This window comes from Harpia harpyja, chromosome 4 (assembly GCF_026419915.1).
Source record: "Harpia harpyja isolate bHarHar1 chromosome 4, bHarHar1 primary haplotype, whole genome shotgun sequence".
Taxonomy (NCBI): Eukaryota; Metazoa; Chordata; class Aves; order Accipitriformes; family Accipitridae; genus Harpia; species Harpia harpyja.
The window spans coordinates 59,253,517-59,274,579 of NC_068943.1; the positions used below are offsets into that span (position 1 = coordinate 59,253,517).

Below are 21,063 nucleotides of genomic sequence, written 5' to 3' on the forward strand. Positions count from 1 at the left end.
AAGTGCAGTGGCTCTCTGCCATCGCCCCTAGAGACTGCCATCAGACTGCACTGTCCCCAGCTCACCTTTGTTTTGTTTATTTGCCTTGTTTTCACCTTGATGTGTAGTGGTACGGGGACTGATTATGTCACTTCTTACAGAAAAGGGGCCCCTCCCCATCTGTTCTGCTTGGGAGCCTACTTCTGTAGAGAGCAGTAGAGATGCAAGTCTAGCCTACATGAAAGACAGATTGTTTGTCATGCCTTCAGCAGGCAGAAGCATCTCTGTTCCCTGTCTATGTTCCCTATGGCTATTTTTTCTGTTTGTTTGGGGTTTTTTTGTTTTTTTTTTAAGCTGGCTTTCTGGAATACGCCTTGATAAATTCTAGAGAAAAATCTGCTGTTCATTGTCAACTATTTGGCTTGCATGGTTAAATAAAACCATCTCAGTGCTTTGGTAACATAGGCAGTGCTGCCTTGTGGTGCTCCAGAGTTGTAACATTTTGGCATCCTTTTATGCATACCTTATTTATGGCTGGAAGTCAGACCTACATTTTTTAAAAGAACCAGGCATAGTGTGTGTGGGACTCAGGCATGAGCTATTTCAAAAGCCAGCATGTCTGGATACAGACTTCTGTGAAGCAAAATTGAAATACCACTTGTTACCCTGCTGAAAGATGGAAGATAGAAAGTGGCCTGTGTGCTCTAGCCGATTGGTACTCAAGTGTCTATACTTGTGTGTTTAAGCAACTGTCAGTTTTGATAGAGACTTTCCCCCTCAAATCACAACGCTGGCTGAAGAAGATAGATTTAAAAATAAATATGCTGTGCATAAAATAAATTTAGGCCTCTGTATGTCCAAACATCTGTTGTACACTGGCAGAGAAATGCCATGTGAAGAGGAGTCCAGGGTTACAGTGAGGAGCAGGGAAGGAGAAGAGAGTTGGATCTGAACTGGTCTGGAGCACTTTGCCAAGTTTGCTAAAAATATACCACGCAGCTAGAGCTCTTGAGCAATGAAGTTGTTTCTGAGGCTGGTTGCATGACTTTGTTGTAAAATGAACTTGCTTCATCCCTCATCTGGTTTTTTTGCACCTCTGCTCTGTGTTTGGAGCAGGCTAATAAAATTACAGTCTGTCCTGGTTTCAGCTGGGATAGAGTTAATTTTCTTTCTAGTAGCTGGTATGTCTTGGCTTCAGTACCAGAAGAATGTTGATAACACACTGATGTTTCCAGTTGTTGCCAAGTAGTGTTTAGACTAAGTCAAGGATTTTTCAGCTTCTGATGCCCAGCCAGCAAGAAGGCTGGAGGGGCACAAGAAGTTGGGAGGGGACACAGCCAGGACAGCTGACCCAAACTGGCCGAAGGGGTATGCCATACCATGTGATGTCATGCCCAGTATATAAACTGGGGGAGTTGGCCTGGGGGGATCGCTGCTCAGGAACTAACTGGGCATCGGTCAGTGAGTGGTGAGTAACTGCATTGTGCATGACTTGTTTTGTATATTCCAATCCTTTTATTATTAATGTCATTTTATTATTGTTATTATTATCATTATTAGTTTCTTCCTTTCTGTTCTGTTAAACTGTTCTTATCTCAACCTGTGAGTTTTACTTTTTTTTCCCCAATTCTCTGCCCTTTCTGACTGGGTTGGGGGGGGAGTGAGTGAGCGGCTGCGTGGTGCTTAGTTGATGGCTGGGGTTAAACCATGACACAGTTACAACAATTTTAGCCCAGTTGCTGCTCTGTAGCATCCAGGGTTTTCTCTCTCCTCTCATACTGTCAGTCCCTTGAGCATCCACACTGGATGAAAAGATGGTTATCCTAACTAATCACATGAATGGCAGAGCTGTGCTATGGGCTAGCCTCAAAACAGTAGGCAAATCACAAAAGTTTTTTTTAAAAAGCACCAACTTAGGAGCCTGAAGTCTAAAGAGCTAATAGAATGACAGCCTATAGATTAAGGTGATGGGGAGTGCAGAGTAAGTATTTTAGGCTTTACACTTGCAGTGGAAGAAAAATGCTGTGTTTTATCTGTCATATGCTTGTGATGCTCAAGTGTTACAGGAACTGGGTAAATTTTAGCTCACTAAATGTTAATAATATTTATTGTATTAGTAATGGCTATATTGTGTTTTCTCTTAGACCATTAATAGCAGTTCGAATGTGGATTTAAAACAAAATATAAGGATGTGCAGCTGTACATTTCCTTGTTACAGGGATTGACGTGACATTGACAGCAGCTTAGAAGATTTCATCTGTACAAAGTGACTTTGGTGATTAACTGACTGTCTGCATTTGACAGTTGCTGCAAGGCTCTTTCTTCCTTCAACCTATGAGCAGAAATATACTGGTTTTTTTTTTTATAAATTGATGCTCAACCAACTGGTTCTGTCATTTGTAGGATCAGTGATGACATGAAGCTGACTGACCTGGAACTGGTCAGGCTGGCAAACAATATTCAAGAGTTACTTTATAACGCCTCTGATATCTGCCATGATCGTTCAGTCAAGTTCCTCATGGCAAGAGCAAAGGTAAGGAGCTTGGGTCAGACTGCTGTTGGTGTCTTATCCTTAAAGAGAATTTACTCCGAAGTTACTGGTTTAATGAGTGAGAGTTCTGAAATGGCATTCTCAATTGAAATTAAGTAACTGTTCCTGCTGCCACAGGTGCTTGATGTTAATGCCCAGAGCACACAAGCATTAACATATTATGTCAATGTTAGGCAATGTGGATTTCTGCTACTTTTGGTTTTTTCCTTCTTTTTAATATTCTGACTTGCTGTCTTTGAAACTCCATGCAGAGAATGCATATCTATGACAAGGTAGCTGCTTGCACTGCAGTCTGCCTTCTCTGTCCCATGTAGGGTTACATAATGTGCCTCTTAAAATACTAGTAGACCTCAGACATGCTGATTATTATTTCTTTACATTTCTGAATTTTTGTAGTGTTATGTCTCCTTACAATGGTTTTGTTTGTATATAGGATGGCTTCCTAGAGAAGCTGAATTCCAACGAGTTTGTTGCTCTTTCTCGCTTGATGGAAGGCTTTATCTTAGATACTGAGCAGATCTGCGGTAGGAAAAGTATGTCCTTGCGAGGAGCACTTCAGAGTCAAGCCAATAGATTTGTGAATAGATTCCATGAAGAGAGGAAGACGAAACTAAGGTATCTCTGCGTAGAAGATCTCTGTGTTCTTACATGAATAATTTTATCAATCGTATGCCAGGCAAACACAATCTTTTGTTGCCTAGAACACTAGTAAGCCAGTTGTACTTAAGAGCAGGGGGTGAAAAAACTGTATTAAACCCCTATTATTTCCAATTGGTTTAGACTTTTACTGGTTTTGTAACAGTTCTTCAAACTGGATTGTTCTACAGTTACCTAAATAAGGACAGTAATAGCCACAGGAAATACTCAAGACTGACATTGAAGGGCAGGATTGCTCTGTCTCAGGGGTTAAGTAACTTCAGGATAATTAACTTCCAATGTTTTTTTGTTGGTTTAAATATCCAAAACAACAACAAAAAAACCAACCCAAAAAACCTCCAACAAAAACAACAATTAAAAAAACCCCAAACCACTTGGGGAACAGCCTTCCCAGTAACATAGATCAAGTCTTTTTGCTCTCATCCATCAAAAAAGCTCTTAAAATTCCAGTATTTGCACATTACTTCAGTGGCAGTGATGTCATAAGGATCTTTATTGCCTAGTGTAGTCTTTTGTCCTCTATGATAGATTGAATGATCAAATTGTGAGATCTCTATGCCAACACGGTGTTTTTCTGTTTTGCTACTGCCAATTGTTGGGCACCTCTTTCTAATGAAGATGAATAACATACCATTTTGGGCCACTGGCTTTTTAAATTACTGTAGTTTTGATTCCACAACATTACAGGCAGGAGAAGCGTCAAGACAAGGCATTTCATTTTCTCAGCCTCCTCTCTTGTGTGCTTATAACTAGCCTACTTTTGGACAACGAGCGCTGGAAGCAAGCTGAAGTTCCTGCCGAGTTTCAGGATCTTGTAGATTCGGTGTCAGATGGCAGAATTTCTCTCCCTGAAAAAAAACCAGCAGGTGTGTATCTTGCAGTCCTACTGTTAAGTGAATTTATTATCAGCAAATGCTGCTATTGAATGTTGATGGACATATTCTGATGTCACTCTTGATCTGTTTGCTCGCTGTCTTCTGGGGGGATCAGAAGGAAGGTGATACCTTTATTTTTTTCTTTTTTCTTTTTTTTCCCTTTTACTGGTGTTGAAACTTCTTGTGCTGACCTTTTAAAGATTTTTTTTTTTTTTTTTTTTTTTTAAAACCCATTTAAGTGTTAGCACAGGGAGGGAGCTACTTTTTTATATAAGTGTTCCCATGTACGTTCAATTATTTACCTTGCTACAGAAACCTTGTTTGACCTCAGACAAGTTACTTTTTTCTCCTTGCACCCAATTTACCCATATGCAAAATGGGAATGCGTAACGCATTCTTACCTTGTGGGGATACTCATCCAATACTGCGGTGATGAATGTGTGTGAACAGCTGGAAGAGGAAGAAAACATACATAGAGGGCAAGGAAAATGCCAGTAGATGAGAAGGAAGAAAATACAGTAATAGAGAAACCCCGACTCCCCAAAAGGAATATAACAGACATAGAGGGCATATTAGGCAATAATCACTCCAACTATGGAACATAACATCAAAATATGCTCATTGACCATTGCTCTTAAAATAGGCTCTTGCAGCTTCCTTCAAGAAGATAGGAAACTGGTGGATCAAATTTAGCATGAAAAGCTGCATCAGTAAGAGCTTCTGCTATGAAGCCTGAGGAAGAAGTGGTTTGATGCTAAAATATTAATATACAGAGCAAATCATTTGAGAATGTATAGTAGAAAACCTGGTAACTTTCTGCTTTTCTTCTTCTATTTGTAACCTGTTGTATTTGAAGTTTCTAAGTCCATAATGACTGTTGGGCTTTGGGGGATTTTTGATCTAAAATCCCAGCAGATTAAAAAGTAACTTTATAGGTTGTAATAATTATGATGGGTCACCAACTATATAATAAATATTGTAAAAGAGAGCGGTGCTCCAAAGATTGATTGTGGTTTTTTTCAAGCCTTAGCAAGTAAACACTAAATTTTTAGAAACTAGCATTTTTTGTACTTGTTTTTAGTTTGATTCATCCCTTTTCTTTTCTTGCTAAAACGTCTAGCTACTGAAGAAAGCAAGCCAGCTGAATTCCTTATTGTTGAAGGACAAAAATATGCAACAGTTGGGTAAGATGCACTCTCTTTCTCTTAGCAGTGGGTTAGTTGGCAAGAACTTTTGAGTAGAACTGTGATGAATACTAACAGCTTTAACAATCTTATTTAAATAAAAAAAACCCTCTCCTTTCACAGACTGGTTCCTCTCTAGTTCCCAAACAGTTATAAAACATTGCAAGCTCTTCTGTTCATTAAAATGCTGTTTCTTCTCTGAATGACTAGGCTGAAATTTATGGTTTCATTTGAATATGGGTTTTTTTTCCAGTTATTTCATGAAAACACAGTCATAAAAATACAGGTTTGTCTTCATAGCACACTGTTATTTCTTGCAATATAGGTTATCTCTGGCAAAATCATAGAATCAGAATAGTTTAGGTTGGAAGGGACCTTTTAAAGGTCATCTAGTCCAACCCCCTGCAATGAGCAGGGACATCTTCAACTAGATCAGGTTGCTCAAAGCCCCATCCAGCCTGACCTTGAATGTTTCCAGGGCTGGAGTATCTACCACCTCTTTGGGCAACCTGTGCCAGTGTTTCAACACCCTCATTGTAAAAAATTTCTTCCTTATATCTAGTCTGAATCTACCCTCCTTTAGTTTGAAACAATTATCCCTTGCCCTGTCACTACAGGCCCTACTAAAAAGTCTGTCCCCATCTTTCTTATAAGCCCCTTTTAAGTACTGAGAGGCCACAATAAGGTCTCCCCAGAGCCTTCTCTTCTCCAGGCTAAACAACCTCAAGATACATGAGTCCAACACTGAATGATTGCTTACCTTATTCAGAATAAGAAATAAGATATGGGCTATCTCACAAGCTGCATACGCTATTCCTTGGTATCCTGATTGCTTTGGATTGGAAAGTAGTTTCTTAAAGCTGGTTATATCAAAGACATTTTGAAATATATGATACTCACATACTTCTTCTGTTTAAAAGCAAGCTGTGTTTCCAAAGACTATGAGGCTTAAGCATTAAATATGCATGAGAGTGGTTTTGGGGAGGGAGTAAAACCTGGAAGATCTCACTCCCCAGAGTCCTAACATCAATTTACCCCGAACTTAAAAGTTCTGATTTACATAATATCTTTGACCAGCTGTCATTTTATGAGTTGCTTCATGATGATGCGTCATTGTTCGATTAGAAACGGAAGTTGATGGCTCAGAACTTCTGTGCCAGCCAACTGATATCACTGCAAAAGAGCATTTCAGGTCGAGTAGGAGCATTTGAACATGCTTCAAAGGATAAAATTTACTTAATAGCTGATGTGTTTGATAATCCATCTCTGCTCATTTGAAGTTTGTTATATTTAGCTCTGTGAAGCAATTGTGAGCTTCATGTTGGTCCAAGTATTTGTTTCAGTTCTACGGACTTCTACGTAGTTTCATTGTAATTCCTCAAATAAAATGTATTGACAAAAAAAAGCCTAGATGTTCTCAAAAAATTCTCCAGGTGTTTATTTTCAGTTGATTGTTCATCATCTTTCTGTACTCTACTGCCTGAAGGAAGAGAGAGATTTAACTTTTTGAAATGTTAGAATATCCACTTTGAACATTTGATCTTGCCTTAGTTTTCCTGCCTTCTGTGTATTTGAATTCAAAGGAATGTACCTGCTCTTTGTGGAGCTGCCTTAATTCCATCTGGTAGCTCCCAAATTCTCTAGTGCCTGCTGAATTCAGGGGAAATTAGAGGTGTTGAGCATCTTTGAATACTGCTGCTGTTTGTTCACAGCTGTCTTCTCTGTTTGTGTCTCCTTAGCATTCATTACATCCTTTTCAATGGTGGTTGCTGTCTACATTCTGTGGATTTTTATATTTGCTCAAAGTTGGCTGGAATTATACAGTAGTACAAGAAAGGAGCTTTGCATTTTTTGTCCCCTGCCAACATCTATGTGGAGACTTCTAGTTCCACAGTAGCTTTTTTGGAGATTAAAAAGTTGTACCAATGAACTTCAGAGATTTTCTCTCATATATGTTAAGTACTTTTTCCACATGCCGCCCTGTGGAATGAGTATTCTTTATAATCATCTTTATGTATATCTTCTTTTATGTTTTACTTCTACTTCAGATCAGTTAGTGGGTTTATTTAATGCTCTAATCTCTAGCATCAGGTAGCTTTCTATCAACATGATTGGCCTGTGTTTGATTTTTCAGCATTTTCTGTGCACTGAGATGACATATTTGGCTGTTTCCTCTCTTGTAGGACAGTATTGCTGTTAATAAGAATAATCCTTGAGTACTGCCAGTGTGTGGATAACATTCCTTCCATCACCACTGACATGCTTACCCGCCTGTCTGATTTACTGAAGGTATGACTCCAAATGTACCGACTGTGCTCATCAGGGGTATTCAGGGAGGAGAATATGTCTTACTCTCTGCAATGCTTCACTTTTATGATTTCATATAAATGATATAATTGTCTTAAAATGATGGCGTTTGTTATTGTGCCATAAGGTAGCCTTTTAAGCTAAGGGCATTAAAGATGCAATTTGTTGTGTGAATTAACTTCAGGAAGGCTGTCGTTCCTCTTGTTCACCTGGAATACTGGAAATCCCATCTAGTAGTGTTTGTCATAGCTGCCTGTCCTTCAGGGTGGATGTAGGATTAATGCTGCTGAAGAAGCAGCAATTTGATCCCAGATGCCTCAGAGACATATCTATATTCAGGAAGGAAACGAGTCCCTTGGTTTTTACAAGTCAGTAGAGGTATAGCCAGTAGAAGCATGAAAAATAGTATGGGATGAAGCTTCTCTTGTAAAATGTAAAGATGATGAAAGACCAGGACCTTTTTGTCATTTATTCCTCACTAAGGAAGAAGAAAGCTGGTAAAGCACAGATACTGCAAGGTAATATAAGTAAACAATAATAAAAAATAATTTTTTTATATATATATGTGTGTGTGTATATATATATATATTTATAGGCTCCAAAGTCTAACAGTTAATTTATTTCAAGGTTTTCCCTTGTGTCTTTGCCCACAAAGGTTATGTCAGGTATTAGGGTTCTGAACATAAGCATAATCATTGAAAGATGAACAGATTCTACTCTCTAAAAGTATATTTCACATAAAGTGAGGGATGGGGAAGGAAAACACACCCTAGGAGATGGACCTTTAAATAATCTTCCTGTTGGTATTTCTTATCTGAATAACCAGATGCAGGAACACTCTTCCCTGCAGTCATCATTCAGATTCATCTACAAACCTGCCCCTTTGAAAGCACCATCTGAGGCAAATCAGTCAGTCTGGGACTGGGGATGCCCTGCTTCACCTCTCATTCTCCAGCTGCTGCTTCACTCAAGTCTTGCAGCACCTTTTGGCAGGCAGAGTAGCAGCAGATGCCTCAAACTTGTCTAGATTTGCATCTCTCTATTACTTCTCTCTCCCTACCATATCTTGTTCTAGCTTTGTCATTTGCGTTTTATTCCTTGGTATTCAAACATCGTGTGCAGTTTAATTATTGTATTTCCTATCTGGCAGCAAGGTGCCATCAATTGGAGAGATGACAAGAACAGCTAGCAAAAACAAAAGCTCATTTATTACACTTTGAACAAAATAAGAGCCATTCAAGGTGTCCTTGCTGGTCACTATGCTTCTTGTTTGACAACTGTCAGCTAGCAAGCTTTGAAGGTAGCAAGAGCTAGTCTTTATTGTGATGGAAATTGCAAAGTGTTCCCAGGTAATGAAATTCCAGGCCATTTTGAACTGTGGCTGCAACCAGAGTGAAATGACACCTGCATATAGACAAAAACACGATCATAATTACCGGAGTTGTTTAGTTGGTGCACATAAGAGAAGGCTTGCAGCCATGGTGCTGGAACACAGAAATGCTTTCCTCCAAGCAGTCACAAGGAGGGGGTATTGCTCTTTTGATGTTTCAGGCATGCTGCTTCCTCTCTGCTTTGTTTGCAACAGGCCGTCCGGTAACTGAGTAATATTCACAAAAGGCAGGGGGAGAATATGAGTGTCTGTCATCCTTTATAGAGCATGTTTTTAATGGGCTGCCATGCAGTCAATGAGTTGATGCTAACCTGAGCTAAATACATCAGAGGAGCTTAGGCTGTGTGGGATATATCTGTCTTTGGCTCAGTGGATCTACTTCTAAAGTCCACCAGGAGGTATAAGAAAAGGTCTTGCTTTTCAGGAGGAGATGAAGTGAATGTCAGTTTTGGACCCTGACTTCCATCTGAGAGCAGAGTAGATTATGCCTCACTTGGGTCAGGGGTCACACGTAGCTCAGGTTCAGTTGTGGCACTAGGGTTGCACTTCTGGCCCCAGATACACCACTCTGGCAGCCTAGAGCGGCTGTGTGGAGTTCACGGTGTATCCTCTGGTCCTGGGTTTTGTGACTGATACCAGGCAATAGCCAGAAAAATTGTTTCCTGTTTTTACTCAAGGATGGTTGAAATTTCTGGTTTGTTCTTGCATTATCGTGAAGCAAGACCTCTGAAGCAGGACTGTGGCCCAGAACAAAAGGAGCTCTATGTGAGGGAAATCCTCTGTGTTGCAGACACAAGCTGCAGGCAACCTTGTCACAATTTCTTGTGAATCTTTCTTCAGGTGCATGAGACAGGATCAGCTCTCTATAGGTTTTGCCTCCCAGTTTCCACCCCAGTGTCAACAGGATAGTTCTGTTCAAACATGAGCCCTGGGACTTCTGCTCTCCATTCAGTGCAGAAATTGGGGACAACAGCCATGGCTCCTCTGTCTCTACTGCAGCACCCAAGCCAGTCTAGAATATCTGGTGTCTCAAGCTGGGTGATAGAGCAGAATTCCAAAATAAGACAGAATATGCTAACAGGAACTGTCTTACTGTCCAGAGACTTTGCTAGCCTGTGTGCTTTTAATGATAACTTCTTTTCTCCTTGAACTAAGTTACGAAGATCAAGTCATGATTTGTCCACTATACCTGGCATTGTTACAGAATTGGTTTTTGACGTGGCTTATCTTCTGTGCATCATTTCGTAATCTCGGTATTTTATAGTGTTACAAACACAGATTCAGCCTCCTCAGCAGCAGCGAGTTTCAGTGCTTTCAATTTTTCTTTAACATCAGCAGTGGGGAAGGTCTAGAGCCAGAGCAGAAACTCGTTCTTTTGGTATTTTCCATTCTGATATGACACTTGTCTACTCTACTTAGCAAAACTAGTGAGATCCTTACCCTTCACTTATCCAAGGTCCTGGTTTGAGAAGTACGTTTTATAGATTTCTAGTACAAAGCTGTTCTTGTGTATGGCTTTCAAAGTAAGGCTGAACATAGCTAGTCTGCAGCAAGTCTGACTTGCTGCTTTTCTTTCACACTGAGAGAAGTGTCACCCAAAGGTCTTGTAGAGAAGCAGAAATTAGTCCCTGAATTGAAATCACTGAGTAACTAACTGTGTTTTTAATAGCAGTATTTCTACTTCCCTTTGCTAAAACGCAGCCTTGAGTGCTTTAGAGTAAGCTGAGTCAAAAAATACTACGGGCCAGTGACTACTGAGAGTGGTGAAAAAGTTCCTTTTGTCTTACTAGTTAACAGTCACGGACTCTTCTGTAGTAAGCACTATGTGAAACTCTGGTACTGGCCTTCATAATAATCTATTTAATCTTGCAAAATTCTGTTGATGGTATTTCTCAACTGTGGTTATGTGTAGTCGTTAAAGAGTCAGCATGCATTTTCATTACCTTTTTCTTACAGTATTTCAACTCTAGAAGTTGCCAACTAGTGCTTGGAGCTGGTGCGTTGCAAGTTGTTGGTTTGAAAACAATCACTACAAAAAACCTAGGTATGGATTTCTATATTTAAAATGTCAAAGCTTGTTCTCCTGCCTGTTTAAAAAATACCAAACACAAAAAAACCCCATAGCATTTATGAAAAGCTATGTTTGTGTCATGGTGCTGTGCATGGAACACAGAGGGTGATAAGACCTTGCTGGTTAGGGGGTAAAGCATGTATAAAAGTGAATTGTCTGATTAAGGGGTGCAATAAAATCCACTGAATTCCTTTGCTGTCTACTGGATGACTTTAAATTTAAAGGTTCACTGTGTTACATGAAGGAAGCATAAGAACAAATATACAGGCTAGCAAGTTTTCCATGAAAATATTTTGACTGCGGGAAGGCGTAGTTACTTTTTCAGCATTGACTTTGGCATGCTTGGGAGCTGCTTGGTGTTCAGATCTTGAGACTGGAGGTACGTAGATAGAGGAATGCAGCCAAACCCCTGTTGTCCCCATGCATTTCGCTGAGCTGCGCTGTCCTGTCTGCCCCGTGGTGCTGTATTCAGTAACGCCATGTCCACATACAGCTCCTGTGGGTTATAACCACATGTCAGTAATGCGTGAAATTATTTCTGTGGGTGGCTCTAAGTCGAATAGTTAGTCTTTATGTGGCTGAATGTCCTGGCACAGTCAGATAACTTAGGGCTCTGTGCCTGTGTTCTGAATCCAGACTATGATTTGGGCTTTAGAGTTTCTCATTTTCAGTGTGCATCTATTTAGCTGAATTGCCAGCCCCAAGTTACCTGCCTGGACTGCTTTAGCTGCTCTGAAAAGCTGGGGAGAACTAGGTACCCAGTTCCATGTTACAGAAAGCCTGACATGCTACTAGAGCCCCCAGTTCTAAACTGTCTCCTGAAATTAAGAGCCTTTGGTTGATGGGTAGAAGCAGGTGTTTGAACTGGCAGTTCCCATGTTGCAGGGTGTCCTGATTACCAGTCTGCATTTCCCTTTTAAAAAGGCAATAGCTTGAGGAGGATGAGTTGAGAGGCTTCCCCTGCAAGGGGCCATGGGCTGTAGTGTTGGAACAGACACAAGTGAGCAGAGAAAAGCTGGGTCAGGTCTTTGTTCCAGAAGGTTTGGCCAGTGTGGTGACCATGCCGGCACCACTGTGTATTCTGCTGCTGGCTTGGGCCCTGTTGGACACAGGAGAAGCTCAGTTTTGGGAATCCTGCTGGATTCCCAATCCAGGCAGGAGCAGGCTCTGGGCAGCTCAGCACTGGCAGGGGAGGGTGTTTATGTACAGCTCCTGCAGAAGAAATATTGATGTCCTGAGAATGTGGCTGCTGAGGTTAGGTAGCTGATGAGTCAGGTCTTTTGAGATCTCTCTGATGTCTGTGTGTGCTCAGGGCTCAAAATGTCAAGTAGACACTTAAAGCCTCTTGTAAAATTAGTCCCTTAACCTGTATCTTACAGAAGCTGGGTGTGAATAGCCAGGTACTAGTCTGGCATCTTCACTGGGTGGGGTTTCCTAGTGGAAACAAACGCTTACCTCCTTTTTTTTTTTTTTTTTTTTTGTAAAAAAAAAAAAGTTAAATTGCATCAGATCTGTTATTTGTGTTAAAGGAGATACAGTCTATACAAAATGACTCTTCCTGTGTAATAACGAAATTATTTTTCTTTCCCTCTCTCGCTTCTGGATTTACAGCCCTTTCTTCACGTTGCCTACAGCTAATCGTACACTACATTCCTATTATCAGGGCTCATTTTGAAGCTCGACTGCAGCCGAAGCAGTTTAGCATGCTCAGGCATTTTGACCACATTACGAAGGTAATTCTTTTGGCGTTTCCTAATTAAACACAAAGTTCTGCCTTTCAACTGTGCTGTGAAGAATATGAATGCCATTAGATAGTAAATAAAACCTGCTTTCTTCCATTACAGGATTATCACGACCACATAGCTGAAATTTCAGCAAAGCTCGTTGCCATAATGGATAGCTTATTTGACAAACTATTATCCAAGGTAATGATTTATGGAAATAATTATACACTCTCTAAATTGCAATTGGAGGTCTCATTGTATACAGTCTAGATGTTTCAAATGGAGTCTTAAACTTTCCTAATCAGGACTTGTTTGAACTTCTTTGAACTGTATAAACAGAAAGCTCTGTGCTGTACTTGTGAATGTGTTTTGTCTTAACATTTGCCACCTGGGTGTCATTCGCCTTCGCCCCCACAAAAAGAAATTGTTCATTTACTCCTTCAGCAGTGACAGAAATGCTTTGGCTGGCACAGATGCTCTGGTGTTTAGAAACTGAAGTGCTCTCCTACCCTCAGCAGTTTTATCCACTGACAGCTCTTGTCTGTAGTCAGGCTGAGCCAGTTCCCGTTTCCTGCTCTTCCTGATGGTGCCTCTTTGAAAGTGGGGAGCGTGTAATTTCCTGCAGCTGAGGAAACAGCAAAAAACTGCAGAGGAGGAAGAGTTTTTGGAGGGGAAGGACCAGCCCATCTATTGGACTGCAGGCCTGGGGACTAGGGGTCTGCTCTTAGCAGTTCCCGCTGTGTAGCAGCGTTAATAGCTGTCCCATGAAGTGCTCTTAGTGTTCTTTGGTTTTTGAACACTCATCAGTGGAACAGGTTGGTCCTGGGCTGGATCCACTCACTCTGACTCATCTCAAGGCAGAATACACTGACAGAGACTGCCCCAAGATGGACCTCCTGGGCCCACAGATCTGATAGATAAAGTACATGAGCTTTTAAAGCTTAGTTTTTTGCTTTGGATCTTATGCTCTTTGGAAAAAGAAGGAAAAAAAAAAAAAGCTGTTCTGTGAGAGAGCAAAAGTAATTCTTTAGTGACAGATTTGATTGATTGGCCTGGGCCAACCCCTTCCTTGTAGGAGCTTGTGAGAAGCACAGCATCTCTCTGGTGGAGCACAGGTTGGGGACAGGCTGATGGGGGCTGCAGTGAGGCAGCTGTAACAGGCAGCATTTCTGTCTTCCTCACTGTTTCTATTGTTTATTTTACATTATGCTTTTTCTTTTCATCTGTTTTTTGGGCTATCACATAGTGTTACCTACACTTAGGGGGGGGAAAAAGCCAAAGCATTTAAATTAAGACTCCCTGCTTCCTGTTGTGTTTATACTTTTTAAAACATGTTTATGCCCTTTTCTAAAGATCCAAATAGTGGTCTGCTGCTTTCTGTGCCCGCCCCCCCCCCCCCCCAAATACCTGTTCTATGAAGTAACATGGCTTTTTGGTCACTTTACCTCTTATCCCTTGAAAATAAAAGACAAATGCAAGGATTTAGATTATTGATACCAAACAAGTTAGCCCACAAACCAGTAACACAGTTTATGTTCTTGATGGTAGTTAGTAAGTATCCATCCCTTACTGTTCTTCCATCCTTACAGCCCATTCTCCCCTTGTGAGCTGCCACGAGATACAAACTGAGAATATTCCTGTCCTTTAGAGCTCTTAAAGGCTTGACTTAGAGTGCCTGGCTCGCGTGAATGCAACCCACAGAGTACAGGAGAAAAGGAGATCATGTGTTGATTTGCCTCTATTCCTAACATACCGCATAATTTGGCTTATCTTGTTCCTGAAATAATGAAATCTTGGCACTGAAGGCTGTGAAGAACATAAAAACAGGAAATTTGCAAATGGGCATGTCAGTGCAACCATGTCAGTGTGTTCTTTGTTTTATATGTCTTTGTGAGAGTCCAAATACTTCAGTGCCTTGTGGATAAAGTGGTCACCTGCTTTAAAGTGTGCAAATCTGAATGAGCAAGCAAGCAAGTTTCATAGCAGTGTGTGTCCAGCATGCTTTAAAAACAAGCATTGCAGGGTCTAGAAACCTGCTCTGTAGGAGACAAGCAGTTTGGTCCAGTAGATGGGACATTGACCTGGCACTTGGGTAACATGGGCAAGTTACTTTTGCATTTTCAGGCTCCGCTTCCCTCTGGGAGCTGCACGGAACAGGAGCTGTCTTCACACAGTGCCGCTGTGATGAGGCTATGAGCTCAGCGAGGCATTTCACAACAGCATGGACAGTTCCCAGCATCTGTCTGTTAACATTGGCAGGGAGATAAAACAGGAACAGGGGTATTTAACAGCTATAATTAAAAAGTGAAAAAAGTGTAGGTTTTTAAAAAGAGATAAAAGTTCATGGAAAAAATCCAGTGTGAGTTCTTAGCTTCTCTTTGAGCTTGCTGTCTTGTGACTGTTTGGACAGAACAGCAGTAAATTTTTGTCTGATCCCTTGTGGTATTACATGCTGTTGACCTTAGCTGGAGATAAAAATGGCCGGCACCTTGTAGGGCTGGAGCTCATGTTTCTTTCTGGTGCTGTTGCTTTTCCCCTGTCACGATGAAGGGTGTGATTTGTCTGTAGTCATGGAAGAGCCATTGCTGCAGCTTGCCAGTTCCCTTTGGCTGTACAACATACTGGTAAATTGTAAATCATTTGTTGCCTAACTTTCATGACTTGAGGCACAATCCTGTATGCTGTGCTGTTGTCCTGCGCAGGGAGCAGGGCTTCTGGAGCAGTAAGCACTATTTTTCTGCTGCTTCTGTCAAAATTAAGTCATCAGTTTGGCTTTTCTGTAAAGACTTTCTCAAAACTCCCCATTTCTTTTTTTTCTCCCACACTTAGGCAAGCTTTGTTCGCTTTCACAATGCAGGCTAGCATAAGAGAGAGCATCTCCTCCGATGCGTTTGTAAATAATTTAGTGATAATGATTCAGCTCTTCCACTGAATTGTGCAAGGCTCTGTGGGGATGTATCACCCTATCAAAGGCGACCTACCAGTGTTTAACCCAGGCTTGTGCTAGCACAGCCTCCCCACCAGGAACTGAAGAGCTGGCTTCACTGTTCCTGTGATAGTTTTTCAAAGTGCTTCTGAAATCACATTCAGATCTTCCCTATCCAGGGTGGGGATGTAAGAACTTTGTTCCCTGTGTAGCAAATCTCTTGCCCTCTGGTGGTTTCCAGTGTCTTGGTTCTTGCGTTTCAGTCACTGGGAGAAGGGACGTTTTCTACTTTGTTTTCCAAGGTATTTCTGCAACGTTTTTGTGGGGTGGTTTGGGGTTTTTTTTGTGGCCAATATTGAGTTTTCAGGAGTTTCCATTTCTTTATGCTTTCCTTTCCTTGTTTCTTCAGAAATTTGGATGTATATGATCTTAGAGAAGTAGTTTTCTCTCATGAAGTTCTTGAGGGGTATATTCATCAGAGGTAGAATTTCTTGTCTGTCATTGACGTATACAAATCTGAAGGAGAGGGCCAGCTAGCAGGCCACATGGCGTGCATCTGTGTAGCTGGCACAGTGATTATTCTCTCTGCATCTGTAATTCATAGGGTAATGGAAGCCAACAAAAAGTAATGAGCAAAGAGAAGCAATTCAAACTAACAAAGGTGAATAGATGAAATTGGGAAATCCTCAGATTTCATACTGCTTTGAATGTTACTGTGTGCTTATAAAGCAAGAACTGCTAAAAGATTGTAGGATGTGAGCTCTTGGCTGAAGCAGATGATGCCCAGCAACCATTTTAATTTGTGATATGCTAAATGAACCTTGATTCCAATTATGTCATTAGCAATGCAGGGCTTCAGATGGCTGTTGGAAGCTCTCCTATATAAACCGTTTTAAAGTGGTAGAAAGGAGTAACTGGTTGTGTTTTTATTTCCAGTATGAAGTGAAAGCTCCTGTTCCTTCAGCATGCTTCAGGAATATCTGCAAGCAAATGGCAAAGATGCATGAAGCTATATATGATCTGCTTCCTGAGGAGCAAACTCAGGTGAATGTTATTTTTGAGATTCATGTAACAACTCCCTTGCAAATGCACATGCACTCAGTAACAAGAGAGACTTCTGCTTTATCTAGGGGGGTGGGGGGGGAATTCTTTCTTGAGCTTTTGTGAAACCCACACATTAAAGGGGTTGGCAGCAGTCACACAGACAGCTTGGTCTGAACTGAAGTAAGTGTTTGGATGTGCAGGGAGAATGATGAGACACGCAAGAAGAACTGACTGATTCCAGCATTTTGAGCTGTATTTTAATGTCTGGAGAGGTGAATCTTCAATTCAGGAGTTAATGCTGAAATTCTACACAAATGGCAACACTTTGGGGCTTGAGTACAGCCCTTTTAGGGAATTTTTCTGTAACGTTGCTCAAACTTAGTGGCTTCCGAAGGTCCCTAAATGTATTATGCAGCCAAATTGTACCAGATGTATTATGCAGCCAAATTGTACCAGGTGTGCTTTTTTCAGTATTTTGCTGCAGTTATTGCTACTGCAGAGTTGTAAATCTGAGGACAGAAAGGGCTGATCCAGTCACTGAATACACTAAATTGTAGTTTCTCTTTTGCACTAAATTAAATGGTCCCTTCAAACTGTTTTTCATGCTTTCTCTTGGAAAAAAGACTTTAAGTGATTATAGTACAGGAAAGAGATTTGTTATCTTCTAGCCTTAATACAAGTGGCTAGATGCTTCAGACAACAGGGAAGAAAAATTCATGCTCCCAAGAACTTGTCCTCTAAGTGCCACACGTAACAAATAAGTGAGTGTGTATACTGTCCTGTGTGTTAGAAATTGTGTATGGCCAGAAAGATTAGGAGGCTGAAGGATTGGCAGAAGGGAAAATCACATGAACTGCAAAAACAAACCCAAAGATTAGTGATTTAAGGTGTTCGCAGTGTATTTCCTTACTGTAGGCAGTGATGCAAGCACGGGGATGGTTCATTACTCTGGTTCTGTGGTTTCTTTAGATGTTGTTTTTACGAATTAACGCAAGCTACAAACTTCACCTGAAGAGGCAGCTGGCCCACCTAAATGTAGTCAATGACGGAGGACCTCTGAATGGGTATGTTTGGGCACTTTTTTTTTACTGCTTTATTTAAATAAGCAGACTTTGTCTTCTGCAAGAAAGTTGTGATTGCAGAATGCAGCCACGTTCCATGTTTTAGTATGTCCCATTTGGAGCTTTCTTACAGTAAAGGACATGACTTGTGCCTTTCCAGGATAACTGGGAATGCAGTCAGCTTGGTAATAGATTGGGAATTGGGCATTGTCCTACTGGAAACCTGCTGTAGGTTTCCTCAGTTTGTGGATTGCTTTTTCTCCTTTTGTGTGACAGCCACAGTTTAATTCGCAAGAATTGTGTGATTCATGAAACAGTTTTGAAATGTGGGTGATGACTCATGGTGCTAGCAAAGTAAAAATAGGAAAAAGTGGTATTTCATCTGTGCAATGGGGAGCTTCTATACAGAAATTGGTTTTAGAGCAGAACTAAATTTGAAACAGATAATGCTCACAGAGCTTTTCCCCTTTCCTGCCCCTGCCCAACCCTCCATCACCAAAACAGGTCAGTGGTACCTCTCCTGAGAGAGTGTACCTGGCTGTGCCTGGTGTCCCACACCTCCCAGGAAAGCATACAGCCTCTTGCAGGCTGAATCCTATTGTAAGTTGGATTGTCACCTGAAACGGTGGGTTTTATAATCATTCTTAATGACCTGGGGGTGCTTATTTGCAGTGTAGTAAGGGTGAAATTCAGTCAGCCTACCCACAGGCAAGAAAGCGTTGTCTTAAGTTGAAGAAGTCAGAGAAGGAAGTTTATAAATGTTTCAAACATTGCTGGAATGAAGAAGAGTTTTGTTCCTGTCCAGTTTATTCTTACTTGTCCCGCTTAAGCTTATTCATCCTTGTACTCTGTTACTGAAATGGTTTTCTGGATTTGTGGTGTATTTGCAAGATAACATCCAGTTGCCTTTGGTACTTACTAAGTAAGCCAACAAGCTTACTGAGTAGGAGTGAGGCCGCAGCAGCCCCAGCTGAAATGAAAGCACCCAGAGTGTGTTCGGGAGTGCTTCATGCTTGGGTTTCTGGTCCTGAACAGTGTGCTGTGCTGTCTTGGTCCTGCTCTTTTGTTTTTGTTTGATGCTTGTGGCTGGATGGCCTAAATGGATCCCTTTTTGATAGGAGGGTCGGGGCAGGTGTGCCTGGTGACATACTGGTGGTGTATTTCCCATCCTTACTGTCAGCTGGAAACAGGAATGCCCTGAGTCTGTTTCTTTCATGGCAGCAGTTACTTACCTGAGAACACAGCTCTTGGGGAGTGCGTCGTCGGGGCCGTTTGAGAAGGGAAACATCAAACGCTGGATTTCACTTGCTGCTGTTCCAGCAGTCTTCACTGACCTAGTTTTTAACATGCTTTTCTGATCCTCATCCTATTTTAAACTGCTTGTTTCTGTAATAATAGTAAAAATACAGATCTGTGAACCCTGGTTAATTTTTTTAGTATGAAAATACAACTTTCATTCCTACATCTTGCTGCTTCCTAACTAGAAACATCATGATCTTGTTTCTGTCATCCCCTGATACGTTTCAACAACGTATGAGGGATTTTAACTCTGTATAAACTGTTACAAACAATATTGCTGTTTTGCTGTTTGGTTGCTTTTACATAAACCTTCTAGAGTACAGAAATTAATGTTGCAATAATTAATATTCTAAATTGCAATGGAATTGGGGGTTTAAGTCAAGATAAGCCTGGGATTACAGCAAGAGAATAGAAGTTTTAGATGCTCAATTCCTGCCGAGTTTTCTGAACTCGCCATTTGATCTCCCTTCCGTGTAACTAGTTTTACACCTAGCAGTAATCATGTACTGTCACTCCTGTAAAATAAGCCACCTCCGCAGCATTGCGTTTTGAACCGATACTTAAAATATCTAATCCAGGCCTAGTCCTTGAACATGCATTTCTGTAATTGTGTGCCCAAGTCATAACCAACCCCTGGCTGTTTTTCCGAATGCTCCAGGTGGATGAGACAGGCTCAGGTGCTAATCTTGTTGTCTGTTTCACTGCAGATTGGTTACTTCGGATGTAGCTTTTTACACTGGAAACCTTCAAGCTCTGAAAGGCCTTAACAACTTAGACCTAAACATGGCTGAAATCTGGGAGCAGAAGAGGTGATAACCCACTGGGAGCAGTCACTTGGCTCTGACAACAGACCTACTTTCTTCTAAGCAGCACGACAACTGTGAGGTTAATACTTAAGACCGGCATCCAAGAAAGGACACTATTGATAGTTGGGGAAGCTAGGCTCAGAGTGAGATGCAGAGAGTGATCTTTTCAGTGTCCTTCAGCAAGAAACAAGTGATCAGCTGTCTGTGCAATGTTTTTTCATTCTCTCTGGAAACAGACTCAGGTTTCTTTGGACCAAATCCAAAAGAACACATAGCTGTAACACAGCTGTAGTTGTCTAGAATGCTCTGTATATCTTTATATTAAAAAGATGCTTTGCATTTCTTCTAGTGCAATGAAATTCACATGGTGTCCCACCTTATTTAATGATGGTACAATATAAAAATCTTGCAGTTGGAACTCTGTAGAAAATGTTTTTCTCTACGAAACTATGCTGTTCTAAAATTTATTTTTTTACAGAACTTTATATAAATAAATGTCTTTTGATTGCTTGCATATAGGCTTCAGATTTGTTAGGGAGCAGTCCTGTTTCAGGGGCTCTAAACTGCTGTCTGAAGATATGATTTTCTAACAAATTGTCAGTTCACTGAAGCCATTACCTACTGGATAGAGTTGTGAAATGGTCATTGTTAGCAGTGACCATGTCCCAGTGGGCTTCTGGTGGAATTTGAAGGTAGTAAAAAGGCTGGTGTGGGGATGGTTTCCTGCAGCTACCCAACCCTGGAGCAGCTGTGCCCACTGACAGCGGGGTACAGACAGAGAGTGTTGCAGGACTTTGCCAATTCCTCCACAGTTCTAAGACACAAAGTGGTGTGTATAAAGACAGAGGAGGACACAGAAAACAGGGCAGGAAGAATTTTAAAGTTTTTAGGCTGCTTATAAAAGGTTGCACCATTAAGGAAGGTGCAACTGAAATTAATTTATTTAAGAGTTTTTAATACTACCTTTTAAGACTGGACAGTGCCAGTACTAAGTAAAAGTGCCTGTGTATTTCACCTCACACCTCTTTACCTAACCATAGTCCGAGTGCCTAACCCTGTGACAATTATGTACAACGGAATGGTCTACACAGTGTGTGCGTGTGCCGATGGTTTCTTCAGACAGGCATGCTTATCTGTTAGCATAACAGATGTCATTAATTGTCAGTCAAAATAAAGCTATAAAATCACA

The 21,063-nt window shown here is 41.0% G+C and overlaps 1 protein-coding gene across 5 annotated transcripts in view; it reads left to right on the plus strand.

Moving 5' to 3' along the window:
• The window catches only part of VPS54 (VPS54 subunit of GARP complex), a 53,599-nt gene extending 32,536 nt beyond the window's left edge, over positions 1 to 21,063 (plus strand). For all 5 annotated transcript variants that reach the window (XM_052784217.1, XM_052784220.1, XM_052784221.1 and 2 more), the window contains 11 exons: positions 2,383 to 2,512; positions 2,964 to 3,145; positions 3,941 to 4,053; positions 5,183 to 5,246; positions 7,430 to 7,535; positions 10,900 to 10,987; positions 12,626 to 12,747; positions 12,859 to 12,939; positions 16,601 to 16,708; positions 17,678 to 17,772; positions 19,776 to 21,063. In XM_052784217.1, the coding sequence (XP_052640177.1) occupies positions 2,383 to 2,512; positions 2,964 to 3,145; positions 3,941 to 4,053; positions 5,183 to 5,246; positions 7,430 to 7,535; positions 10,900 to 10,987; positions 12,626 to 12,747; positions 12,859 to 12,939; positions 16,601 to 16,708; positions 17,678 to 17,772; positions 19,776 to 19,881 (1,195 nt within the window). In that variant the 3' untranslated portion in view covers positions 19,882 to 21,063. The remainder of the gene's footprint in view (positions 1 to 2,382; positions 2,513 to 2,963; positions 3,146 to 3,940; positions 4,054 to 5,182; positions 5,247 to 7,429; positions 7,536 to 10,899; positions 10,988 to 12,625; positions 12,748 to 12,858; positions 12,940 to 16,600; positions 16,709 to 17,677; positions 17,773 to 19,775) is intronic.